The sequence below is a fragment of the Typopeltis vanoorti genome, chromosome 4 (assembly GCF_054136105.1).
Source record: "Typopeltis vanoorti isolate ZY-2024b chromosome 4, IOZ_Tvanoo_1.0, whole genome shotgun sequence".
NCBI classification, from domain to species: Eukaryota; Metazoa; Arthropoda; class Arachnida; order Uropygi; family Thelyphonidae; genus Typopeltis; species Typopeltis vanoorti.
This window is the reverse complement of record NC_143552.1, coordinates 162,384,699-162,398,780: the sequence shown is the minus strand read 5'-3', so window position 1 is coordinate 162,398,780 and position 14,082 is coordinate 162,384,699. Positions and strand designations below refer to the sequence as shown.

Here is a 14,082-nt window from a genome sequence, read left to right as displayed (position 1 = left end):
AGCTGACTATGCCTCTTTATGTAATGGAACCTGTCCCTTTCCACTTCCTAGGAACCTTGCCAAAGCTGAGACTTAGATTAAGATTAAACAGCTTGGTCATAAGCACTGCCAGTTCTGTTGCACAATCCGCTTGCTGTATTCAGGGGCACGCCGGCAATGTGTGCGATTCACACAGGCGCCAGAATAGTAAAGGCGCCAAAGATTTCAGGCGAGGAGGAAATACTTAAAAAAAATATTATTCATTAATTATATCAAAATAAATTACATTTTTGTTTAAATTTTGATTATATTTTATAGATGTGTCTTAAACAAATTATTTATAATCGCTTATTTGTTATTATTCCTCAAAATCTTATTTTCTCCTGATCCTAGTTCTAACAAGTAGTTTAGCGTAAACAAGTAAAAACTTGAACTTGCGTGAGTGACGCGCATTTGAATTTGTTTAATCTTTCACACTCACATTTGCTCTAAACATATATAAGAAAATGCTGCAGTTTTTAACTTTATTCTATATTCTGCTGTTATCAGCAGAATATAGGCAACATCTTGCAATGTACCTGAATCGTCATGAGAAAAATTTAAATCATTTGAACAATTACAAGAAATGGACAGAATTAATTACATCCTTAAAAAATAAAACTTTTATTGATCATTTGCAGCAAACAGTTTTAGATAATGAAAGGAAACATTGGTATGAAGTTATAAAAAGAATAATTTTTGTAGTACAATTTTTAGGCAATCAAAATCTAGCTCTTCGTGGTAAAAGCAATAAACTTTACGATCGCAACAATGGCAATTTTTTAAAACGCATTGAGATGTTAGAAAAGTTTGATCCTTTTATATCGGAACACACACGACGTGAAGCTAATGATCCTGACTTTAAAAATATGTCCTCCTATTTAGGAGATAAAATTCAAAATGAAATACTCACTTTATTGGCATCAAATATTAAAAATAACATTTTTATAAAATGTTTTTGTATTGGGGGGGGGCATAGGGGCGCCAACTAAAGTTTTGCACACAGGTGCCAGACACTACTGGTGTATCCCTGGCTGTATTCGTGTTGATAATTCTCAATATGCTGAGTGCCTCCAATATCTACATCAATTCTCACATTAGTCTATGTCATATTCACAACTGCAATATCCTCACCTGGGTTATACATGCTTGCACAGTAAACACTTTTGTAATTCAGCCATTTCTTCTGCTTCTGTGATTATTCTAATGTCAGCAGTGACTAAAGCCCATCCTTCTGTAATTATTAATAAATTAAAAATGTCAAGAAGTTATATTCTTAGTTTCATCCTAGTTTGCTTACACTTTCATCAAGTGTAAGCAAGCAAGTGTTTGGCATGAAGTCACTTCACAACTGAGCTACTCGTATATAGAGGCTATTGACTTCACATCAGTTGGCTTAGTATACCATAATGCAATGCACATATCCTTAAGGACATGTATAATGCTATGCAATATGGGAATACTTTACTACCCAGACCAGTTTCAACCTTTATTGAAGTCTTATCAGTAGGAGCCAGACCCAGAAGTGATACTAAGGTAATGCAGAAGTCACTATCAATGTCGATAGTTTTCCACTTGGTTATACTATAAATTAAAGATGACAACTTTGTTTCCTTAAACTTGGATGAAGGATGAAACCAAGAACATAATTTCTTGGCTTCTTTAATTTAGAGTATAACCAAGTGGAAAACCTTTCAACTTCTATAATTATTCTTCCTCTTATTTGCTTCATAGAAAAAAAAAAAAGATTTCCTTTTGTCTGTTTGGCTGATTTCCTCTTATAATTTGATTTAATATCTTATTTACTCAAATATAACTTGCCCTTGCATATATCTCACACCCCTGATTTTACTTTATGAAAAAAGAAATTAAAAAGTTTCACATATACCTTGCACATGAAAAAAGTTTAAACAGCGATGCACGATGCTTGCAAGGTGTTCAAAAAGAAAACAATGCAGAAAGGGAAATTCCCCCCTGAAATTCATGTAAAAGTTTGTGAAAAAGGGCAAATAGACACTACAAATGGTTCAAGATTGGATTAGAACAATTTGGGACAAATGGCCAGGGGCCTTATTTTGATGCCCGACTCTCCTTGTGTGGGATAGCTTCTACAGATACTTAGGACCTGAAATAGTAAAACAAATTTTGGATGTGAAGACTGATGTGGCCATTATTCCTAGTGATCTTATACCTTATCTACAGCCTTTGGATGTATTGGTCAACAAGCCATTCAAGGACTACGTATGAAAATTCTATATGGAGTGGATGGCATCCAGTGGCTACAACCTGACTCTGGCAGGGAAGACGAAGAGACCATCATTAGAACTGTCGTACAACTAGATTTTTAAAGCTTGGTACATGATTTCACCAGAAATAACTGCCAAGAGTTTTTTTTTAAAAAAAAAAACCAGCATCTCTAATGCCTGGATGGAAGCAAAGATGATGCTATTTGGGTAGATGACCTTGTCAATGCACACGAAGAAACTGTTCTCGAGACTGGGAGTAGAAATAGTGAATAGGAGATTCTTTGTAAGTCGTACCCATTTTTAGTTTTTTTTAAATCATCACGATCTTATGATTCTGAAATGATAAAAGGGCAAACAATAATGAAACTGTTTGTTTTAATTTAATTACAGAAGCATCGTTGCTAAAGATTCAAATATATTGCATGATGAAGGTGAATGTCTGATTGCATAAATAATGTTGATAATTAAAATTTAAATGCATTCATTTTATAGTGTAAGCAATTGTAAATTTATAATGAATACTGAGGATTTAATTATAAACATCAATTTAGGTTTTTCATGAAAAACTTTAGTTTCCCAAAATCCTCATATATATCTTGCACCATGATTTTTTAACTTTAATTGTGGGGAAAAAAGTGCTAGTCATGTTAGTGCTAGTTATGCTAGTCATATTTCTTGAATGCATTTTGTATTGCCATTTAACTCCCACTTATCTTGTCCTCCACCCTGACTCTGGGTTAGGAGGACAACTGTTCAAATCCTGCTGTAGGATTTCTACATCAGCTTCCTTTATTGTTGTTCTCTCCAACTTTGATATTCCTTTTCAAATCATTTCCACATCAATGCAAAAGTTAAACAGCAACTATACAAGTATAGATCTCTGTGACACACCACTGATCATCTATTGTCCCATTGATTCTAGTCTATTCCAATGCCTGTCCATCACCTGCCTTGTTATTATCTATGATCAGCTTCATGTCCACTGCAGTTGATGTAATAAAATTCTGCATGGTATATCTTCAAAAGCCTGATAAAATTAGGTTGACAAAACATGCCAAAAGCAGCTGTGGGTTTAAACATTTTGATAACGAATTCTGTCATTATACAAAAATCGTTACAAAATGCACCTTTTTTATGCCTGTTGATAATCATTTTCTTATTTATTTATACTTTACTCTTTTAAATTTATGTTTGTTATTTCATTAATTTCTAGTGTTAAAAAGTAAGAAAATTTGCAATATAATTTCAGTTTTTTTAGTTATTTTGATGTTCTTCTTTTACTGAAAAATATCAGAAACTGTACCAGTGAATAAGTTATAACATGTTTAGCAAGTTCTGGAGGTTGCATTCAAGTTTGTGTCACTAAAGCTAAGTATGCTATATATTTATTATAACATTTTAGCATCAATAACATTACTGAAAGTCTGTTATTTCAGTCCTATGCGATGGTTAAATAATGTTTTTTAAACCTATTTCTTTAACAGAATCCTGAAAATAAGCGCAGAATTCTAATGTCATTTGGTCATATAGATGGCTATCCACCTGATACCAGTGAACATCAAACATCTTTTATAGAAAACTACTCTGAAGTTAGGCCAGAAAGTCCAACTGATATCCATCAACTAGAAGAAATATGTAGTGACTTCACTGATGACCAAGAAGAGACCGTGGAAAGTTTAATTAACAGATTGCAGACTCTAAAATAGCAAACTTCTCTTACATTAATGTAATCTAATCTACCCAGATTTTTTTTTCTCTCTCTCTCTCTTATTTTTATTTTTTTTTTATACTGGTTTGCTGCCATCACATCATCAAGGAGTGTACTGATATATGTCGATAGTACAACACAAATTTTTTTTTTCATTTGTACCATGGGTGGGCTAAGGATTTTGTTTTTTTCTTTTTTATGAGTTTTATATATATATATATATATATTGTAATATTTTATTTATTTTTTCAGGTCTGGAAACCCTGCTCTAGAGACCAAACATGGGAACTTTTTTTTTTTTTTCAAGTCACTCCAATTACTAGTCCTCACTAGTTTTCTATCTGTAGCTTTCTTCAAAATGAGTCCAATCTTTAATGAGATCTGCTCTTGCACTTCTCATTACATCAAGGTCCAATTAGAATTTGTATTTTCCTGAGTCTTTTCCCTCTCAGGTACTCATCGTTTTCCAATTAATGTCTTGGGCTTGAAACATGTTTTACTAATCACCTCCCATTCTGTTTTAAGTGACTAAACCACCTACCAACATAGATGATTGCTGCTTGCACATTCTTGAATACTAATAACATCTAGATCTTTTCTAATATGTTCATTTTTAATCTGGATATGCTATTTCAGCTATCTATTTGCTCTCTTGAATTTCCTGAGAGCTCCAATATTTGTGATCTCTGTTGATCTGATTTATATATCCTTTGCTTACTCATAAACTGTGTATAAAGTGGTGGTAATAAGGTGTGCATAAAAAGTCTGTAAAGCAGTTGCATCTCTGCTGCTGAAATCCTGTATTGTGACTAGATCAAATAAAATAAATATGATAAGAACATTTAATAACTTTTATGGAAGGCATGGAAACACAGATATTTAACCAAATACTTTGTTTCTAACCCAAGTCTCAGCTCCTTAATGTTAAATCTCATTTGAACACTATTAGCTTGGCATATTGGCTGATTTCTCTCATTTCTTTCTTGTTCTATCTACAGAACAAGAAAGATTTGCCATTTAGAATGCAGTTCATGTTTCTCACCTATTTTCCTGTTTGTCTTTTTCACATTGATTTTCATACCAAATTTGTTGCAACAGTTATTTATAGTTAAAACATCTTACAGACTTGTGCAAAATTTATTTAAGAGGACAGCATAATCTACAAAAAGCTAAAGAACTGTTCCCAATTTTTTATATATCAGAATGCAAGGAGTGATACTATTTAATATCACTCCTTAGCAATGTAATCCTTACAGACTATAAACAATGCATACAGCAATATCTCAAATAGTGTGGTTAATGTATGCTGAAAATCTTCAGTACTAAGCAAAACTGCACTGAGCAAGGCATTAATACAATGGGTTTCAGTGTAATGGTCTGAAGACAATTACTATACCGGCGCAAAAAACATCATTAGAAAAAAATCTGATGTAATGAAACAATTTATAACACTATAATTTTAAGTTTTTGTGCTATTGTTAGTCATTTATGTTTCTTAGGTCCTTTACCTTCTTTATATATCCTTTGCTTCCTCATAAACTGTGCATAAATCTCTGCTGCTGAAATCATGTATTGTGACTAGATCAAATGCAGTAAATATGACAAGAACATGTAATAACTTTTATGGAAGACATGGAAACAGAGCTTTTTCTTTTTTTTTTTTCTTTTTTTTTTTTGTAGCATTCAGAAGCATGTTCCACCTTAATTTTGTATTTATGCAAAATGTAATCAATATGAAATTGCAAAATTACAAGATGAAACTACAAACTAAATTATAGTGAAACCTGCACAGCACACAACCTTGCCTTAAAGCGTGCTTTTATATCATTTCAACCTTGTATACTTTGTCAATTCATGCTAATAAAAGCAACTGCTTTCTATATCATTTAGCATGTCATTGATGCCTTGGATCTTTGACTGGAACTGTTTTGGTAGTTATAATGAGGGAGGAAACTAGAATATTTTCCCCCTCATCAATTATCATGTGCCTTTTCAGTATTTATATAAAACCCAGATAGAAAAACTATATGGATACATATTCCTGACTACATGCCTGGTGAGTGTTTTTTACCACTGTGCTGTCACTGATTGTTTCATTTAGCAATTTTTTGAAGTAATTACTCATTCATCAAGGATATCTTTATCTCCAGTTTTCATGTCACCTTTATCATCTCTAATTCCTTTTACAGCACTCTTTCCCTTCATTTCTTAGCTTCTTCGACAATCTCCAGAATATCTTGCCGCCTTCTTGATATTTATTTTCTATGTTCTTACCAAAGTCTTCCCATGACTTTTGTTTAGCCAGTTTTACACAGTGTTTAGCTTTCTTACATTTGTCTCTGTATTCTCTCAGAGCACAAGCTGACTTATTTGCCAGGAACTTTTGATATGCTTTCTTCTTTTTCTTCACTGCCTCTTTAACTTCCTGTGTCCACCATGGAGTTCTGATTTTTCTATCCTGAAAAGAAAGAGCTGCTCAACTTTTATTTGCTTTAAAACTTTCTTACATGTTCTTCTTTTCAATTTTATCATGCTAAAGACTAAATGGTGATCACTTCCAATTTCAAATGGTGATTGAATCCAATTTCAAATCTTCTGTACACTGTAGTGTCCTGCACCTGTGGGAAAACATCACTATCAACAATAACATAGTCAATGAAGCGTTCTTATTCCCCACCTCTTCTCTCAATGTGAATTTGTGCACATTTTTATGTTGGAACATGGTATTAGTAAAAACCAGTCCATGTCCTGAGCACAAGAAATCCAACAGGTATTTGCCATTATTATTAGCTTTGCTCTTTTGTCCAAATTTTCCCAAAATGTTTTTGTATGTCTGACAATCCTTTCCTACTCTGCTATTTAGATCCCCAACAAGGACCAACTTTTCCTTTTTCATTGTGTCAGTTGCTTTTTCTAAAGCCTCAAAATATTCCTCCATTTCTACCTTAGTAGAATCTTCTGTGGGACCATACGCACAAATAAGTCTCATTGTCCAGTTCCCCATTCTCATATTTGCCCACATTACTTTCAGTCAAACAGTCAAATATTTTCAGTCAAACAGCACCACTAGTTCTCTTGTGGAGACTCCATTATGCTTATACATCATTTGCAATAACGATAATAATAATCTGCAGTATTTTAAGGCCTTTAAGCCCTAATCAACAACAACAAAAAAAAAAAAAAATCGATAAATCTAAAAAATAATACACTGACTGAATTCTGAAGCATCTAAATGGCAGGGTAGCAGTAAGAGCTTAAAAAAAAAGTTTCTATATCTGCACAATCAGCCGGAGGAGAAAGAAAACGAAGAAGGTCCTCTGAGAGATATAAAAATGGCTGATTTACAGCTTATCCTTGCAAGCATAGAGACATTGACTGATGACCTCTGCGAAATGGACCATGATTGGGAATGGAGTGTGAACGTAAAAAAGGAGTGTAATTGCTTGCAACCTTAAACTAAACTCCTTAAAGAAAGAAAAAGAAAATTTAGGCAGTTAACACTGGATACTTTTTTCAAAAAAATGCAGGTGATTAGAAACCAGGAACTTCAACATAGAAATATGTAATATCTTTTTGAAGTTTCATATTTTTTGTATATAATTTTGTTTTGTTTTCATTATTAATAGTTTTATTTTAACAAATATATATGTATATATTATCAAAGCTTTAAATATAATAATGTTACGCATACTTCATGTGCATATATTTTGACTGCGCAGAACATAACTTTGTACTTCCCGTTAAAATTTGGTTCGTTTTATGCCGATTTGGTTTACGCCCACTTTTTCAGGAACAGAAGTGAGGCATAAACTAAGGGCTACATGTATTTTCTTCTGTTCATATTTTGAATGTTGAAACCAATTCTTTTGCTCTCTCCCTGATTGATGCTCATGCTACAGTAAGCAAAATATATAGAAGTTATTAATAAATTCTAATTTCCTTACATGCACTGTTTTTTGTTGAACTGTTTTTTTTTTTATCAAAGTATTTTCAAGCTGGCTTCATCAATGAAAAATACACAGGTAAGCAGATGCATTCAAACATTACGTGAGTGAAAAGCAAAGTCCTAACATGCACCATCTATTGGGGAGGGAAGCTTGAGTGGCTGCTGGGCTCGTGGTTTGAGGATAAGTATTTCCCAGATGGGAATCATTTTTATGCACTTGGATTCACCAGTTAGGATAGTTTTCCATGGTAAGGCTGATTCAAGGAAAACATTTGAACTTGTGAAGTAAGGTGGTCCCCCCCCAGTGGATTCTATATCACAAGTCTTGAGTGACCGTTAGTGGTGGTACTAGATGCAGTTTTTATGTTCCAAAGATTTTAAAGAGATTAGACATCAAGTTACACCTTTTTTCTTTTTTTTTGTCTCTGAAAGTCTGGCTAAAATGGCTATCCTGGTTTTCAATTATAAAAATATGAACTAACAGGGCAGAATTGATTTGCACTGATGATAATGCCTTCTCACTACCAAACTTTCACATACACAACATCCTCTTAGCCAAAGGTACAACTCCCACTGATCAAAAAAATACTGACACCCATGCCAACTTCCCAAATGTAGATTACAGTAAATTACTGTAGATCCATCATCATCATCTCATATATATTTGTGGTGATACTCATGAAAAACTGGCATAAATCCTGGAAAAAATTAAAATCAGTAACTACTTTAGACCTTTGGAGCATGATAAGCAATGCTAAAAACAGACATTCATTCCTAATCATGCTCTTCTAAGAATCAGCCATTCCCCAACAGGAAAACCAACATTTTCCCTGTCAAATCTATTTTCAGAGATTTTGATATCAAAATCTCTGAACATAAAGAATACATCTATTCTTTGGATTGGGTGGCGCTAGTGTCCTTGGTAAATGTGGCGGTCGAGTTTAGCTAGTCTAGAAAACGTGTTTTTAAAGTTAAATATAGTGTGGCTTTTTGTCACAAATTGTGCTGCAATTGTGCATCGGTTAGAAACAAGTGTCCTTCAGTGGTATTATTGTTTAGAACTGTGTTGTATATATTGTGTTTTCACTGCCGTTAGTTTCACTATATCAACGTGTAAAGATGGCGTCCAACAAGAAACGTACGTCAGCGGCGCACAGGACTTCTACTACTACACGAAAGGCTGGCTCAGCGTTAGATTTTTCGCAATGGATGCGTTGCGGAAACTGTTACATGTATGCACCGAAAAATGTGAAGGATCTGTGGTCGGTCTGGCAAAATGAGAAGAACGAAAATGTCGACGTATGTGAGAAGTGTCGGGATAGGCTGGAGCGTTTAGGAATGGAAGCTGACATCGGGACCGTAGCGGAAGAACTTCGGCGGGAGATACTGGAAGTTAAAGCTGAGTTTAATGTGTTAAACAGAGAAATTAGGACTATAGAGATTACTTTAGCTGAAGTAACTAGAACAGGATTACATATGGGTGAGTCTTTGGTGAATGATTTAGTAATAAATAGTATGGGAGTGATTGGGAGTCAACATAATAAAACCACAAGTGGCCTAGAAGAAATGAGATGTAGTGAGAGTGGGGGGGTAAGTAATAGAGAGTTGAGTAATGAAGCTGGGAGAGTCATGCTGAATAGTGTAGAGAATGAGTCCATGAGTGTGGACTTGAATGAACTTAAGAGTGGTAAAATATATGGTGATTCTATGATTAAGGGTATGGAGAGTGGTATGCATGAGGAGTGCTTGGCTGATGGGGCAATAGAAAGAGTGGCTTTAGCAATAAAGAGAGGGCATGAAGCAGACAAGATGATAGTTATGGTGGGTACGAATGACCTGAGAGGTAGTATAAATCGGGTAGGAAAAGATTTAAGAACATTATTAGATATTGTGAAGAGGAAAAGTGTCAATGGGAGAATAGTGTGTGTGCTGCCTCGTTTTGACAATTACGAGTTAAGTAGACGAGCAATGATAATGAATAATATTATTGCAAGAATGTGCAGAAAAAGAGGTCTGGAGTTTGTTGATGTTTGGAGTGTGTTTGAAGGAAAAAGGCAGTTGTATGCTAGATGGACTACATCTTAACATGGAAGGACATAAGCGATTGAAGAAGTTATTGTTTTCTGAACAGGTTGAAGTTATTGGGCAGGGAAACTAATATTGAAAAGGTTGAGTGTAAGAGAGAGAAACTTTAGCACTGATTGTGTATTTATTGATCCTTATAGGCAGAATAAATTGCAGAAGAGAGGGGATAAAAATCGGCATAGGACTACGGTAGTTAGTGACTTATATTTCAGTTCTAAAGCCGGTACAAGATCTAGAGGGAATCTGCAATTTTTGTATACCAATGCTAGAAGCATTCGAAATAAGAGAGAAGAATTTTTGGCATTAGTCAGTGAAATCTCACCAAAAGTTGTAGGCATTAGTGAAACTTGGCTGTCAGCAGAAGATGTGGTCACTGGAATTGAATGTGATGGGTACAGTATTTTCAGGGAGGATAGAGAAGATAGAACAGGAGGAGGAGTACTGTTGATGATAGCTGATGTGTTGCAGCCAAAGAAAGTAGTATATCATGATGATAGACATGTGAATGAGAATTCATTCGAGGCAGTCTGGTGCAAAATAGTGACCAATGCAACCAAATATACAGTTGGATGCTGCTATAGGGCAGGGAGTACGGGGGGAGATATTGAATTCATGCATCAGCAACTTAGTGCAATGAGTGAAGGCTTAGTGATTATTATGGGGGATTTTAATTATGGTGATATCAATTGGAAGGAGGAAATATCACGTAGCAAAAAGGAAATGGAGTTCATACATCTTCTACGAGATAATTACTTGAAACAGCACGTAACTGAAGGGACATGTGGTGTGAGAGTGTTGGACCTGGTTATTGGTTCAGAGGTTATATGCATAAGTAAGGTGTCCTCGTTACCTCCAGTTGGTGAAAGCGATCATGTGGTATTGACTTGGGAGGTTGCAAAATTGTGGATTTTTCTATTAAGAAGGGGTACGTACGGAACTACAGGTTAGGCAATTATAACAAGCTTCGGAGCGAGCTTGCAGCCATCCCATGGCAGAACATATTGCAAGGGAAAGATGTTAGCAGTGCTTGGGATAAAATCAGCGGGTATCTGAGGAAAGCAATATCAGATTGTGTCCCCATGGTCAGGAGGTCAAACAAGGCAGGTATTAGATGGATGAGCAGTAGTATCAAGCTTGAACTGCAAAAAAAGAAAATGTTATGGAGAATTTACAAGGAGAAAGGCGATCAGGACACCCATGAGCAGTACAAGGCTCAAGCTAGGAAGGTTACCAGCATAGTAAGAAAAGCTAAATCAGATTATGAGAAGACCTTAGCCAAAGAGATCAAGGGTAATCCCAAAGAGTTCTTCTGCTATGTGGCAAGTAAGAGGAAGAATGACTTCGGAAGGATAACCTTAGTGGGTGCTGATGGTATTGAGGTGACAAAATCAGATGTAATAGTCGAGTTACTGAGTGCTCACTTTTCAAAAGTCTATCGCCCAAGTGAGGATATCTCTATACCTAAAGCAATACCTAATGTGAGAATTGAAGCTAAAGAATCAGAGGTATTAAATATATTGCAAAGCTTAAATGCAAACACTGCGGTAGGCTTAGATGGAATATCAGCTCGGGTGTTGCGTGAATGTGCAAATGAATTGTCAACCCCTCTTACCTGGATATTTAATTCAAGTTTGAACTCTGGTATGGTCCCTAGGGAGTGGAAGTTAGGCAAAGTGGTTCCTTTGCATAAGGGTGGCTCTAAAACTGCGGTATTAAATTACAGACCAATCACCATCTCAGGAGTAGTGGTAAAAGTATTGGAAAAGTTGGTTAAAGACAAAATTCAAGAATGGGTGGATCAGGATATCATACTCTATAGAGGCCAACATGGTTTTGTTAAAGGTAGATCCTGCCTTAGCAATCTATTAACTATTCATAATAGAATAACATCTGAGTTGGACAAAGGAACTGGCTACACAGTGGTACTTCTGGATTTTGCTAAGGCTTTTGACAGGATACCCCATAGAACACTGTTACACAAATTGGAGCAGATGGGAATGGATATTAAATTGGTGATATGGATAGGAGAATGGCTCAGGGAGAGATACCATAAGGTGGTGTATGGAGGAGCCGAGTCCAGAATGAGGCAGGTGACCAGTGGTGTGCCTCAGGGCTCTGTGCTTGAGCCAATGTTGTTTAATTTGTATATAAATGATATAGGAAATGGCTTAAAGGGAGATATTCAGTTGTTTGCTGATGATGCAAAGTTGTGTAGTGCAATAAAAAATCAAGCTGATGTTGAAAGTTTGCAGGAGGATTTAAATAAGCTGGTAAAATGGGCAAAAGAAAATGGATGTCAGTTCAATGTGGAAAAGTGTAAAGTCATGCATTTTGGGATTAAAAGATTACCAGCTGTGTACTACATCGATGGAAAGGTACTCCAAGAGATTGATGAGGCTAGGGACTTAGGGATATTGGTAGATAGGGAGATGAAGTTCAGAGGACACATTGCTAAGGTGTCCAAGATTGCACATAGGATTACTTGGTTGTTGAGGAACACACTGACATCCAGAGATAAAGAGGTTATTATTCCCCTTTATAAAGCATTGATACTTCCACATTTGGATTACTGTGCTCAGGTCTGGTCACCTGGATTCCTTGGAGATGAGGAGGCTGTGGAGAGGGTTCAGAGAAGAGTGACCAAGTTGGTGAGTGATATGATATAAAAAATGCTCCCTACATTGATAGATTGAGAGCTTGTGGATTGCAGAGATTGGTTGATAGACGAAGAAGAGGGGATATGACAGAAACATTCAAATTACTAAAAGGTTTTTATAGGATTGATGCAGGGGAAATGTTTCAGCTGTGTGATAGTGATGGAAGAACAAGAGGTCATCTCTGGAAATTAAAGAAGAGTGTGGTTAACAAAGGTGTCAGAACAAGGTTTTTTGCCTGGAGGGTGGTGAATGAGTGGAATTCATTGCCTGACTTAGTTGTGAGCTCTTCATCTGTAAATGAATTCAAGAAGAGATATGACAGATATTGTTTTGCTAGTTTGGGTCTCCCGCGATGAGTCTACTGACTCCATGGAGATACCCGTAATAATAATAATAATAATAATAATAATAATAATAATCTATACTATAGATGTACTATACTACCACTGCAGCTGCTTAGGACTTGCAGACTATGCTTTGGATATTCATCACAAAATCTATTGGAAAAAGGCCACCTGTAAGAAAATACAAGTATGAAAAACTCTTCCTTGAATGGCCTCAGCTTTGAAAAATTAATTTATTCATTACAGTATATACAGAAGCATAAAACTGCCTTGTGTGGTAATTTCATTTTTCACTTTAGTTTCATTTACTATGTATATAGTGCCTGCATACAAGTTTTATTACCTGTGTTTCCCCAATAATGCTTATTTGACTTTAGCAAAATACAAAGGAAATAAAAATCAAATTAATTTAGTTATTGTATCATCTACATTATCTTTAAAACATCAATATAAAGCATCATAATATGTATTTAAGTTGGCAAGGCTATATCTGAATATATTCAGATACATCTACAAATCCTTAAGATCACAGCAGGCTTTAAGGACACATGACCTTTAATTTCAGGGTGTTTAACTCACAATTCAAAGAAAATTTAAAAAGGCTTGGAAATGTACTTGAAAAGTGTAAATATAAAATGGCTCTTTCCAAAAATTAAAATATTTGCTTTCATTCATTTATTAATCACAAAGACACAGTTAAGAGGAGAAATACCAGCAGCAGTTTCTTCTCTTAGTGGAGAACTAACACTGTAAAAAAAAAAAAAAGCAAATTCCCATTCCTACTAGATATCTAAGTTATATCTGTTGCAGCAATACTGGTAATAGTTCCATTAAAAATTAAAATGTTTTATCCTAACATTGACACTGATAATAATTTGCAGCTGTCATATTATTGCATTAAGCACTATATGGATTAGATCTTATAGTCATAAAATGTTTATTCTCTGTTTGCTGTGCTACTGCTGTAGTATGTGGAAGAGATTTTAGCTGTGCTATTCAATTCAATGTTACTATAATAGCAAGTTTATGATAGTTTATGTTGTGTATTGTGAATGAATTCAAAGCAGAAACTGACTGA

The 14,082-nt window shown here is 35.1% G+C and overlaps 1 protein-coding gene across 7 annotated transcripts in view; it reads left to right on the top strand.

Annotated features, from left to right (window-relative positions):
• LOC150107807 (uncharacterized) overlaps nucleotides 1–7,921 on the top strand; it is a 170,390-nt gene extending 162,469 nt beyond the window's left edge. For all 7 annotated transcript variants that reach the window (XM_090391565.1, XM_090391562.1, XM_090391568.1 and 4 more), the window contains exon 7: nucleotides 3,749–7,921. In XM_090391565.1, coding sequence (XP_090247691.1) covers nucleotides 3,749–3,970 — 222 coding nt within the window. In that variant the 3' untranslated portion in view covers nucleotides 3,971–7,921. The remainder of the gene's footprint in view (nucleotides 1–3,748) is intronic.
• Nucleotides 7,922–14,082: the final 6,161 nt, after the last annotated feature.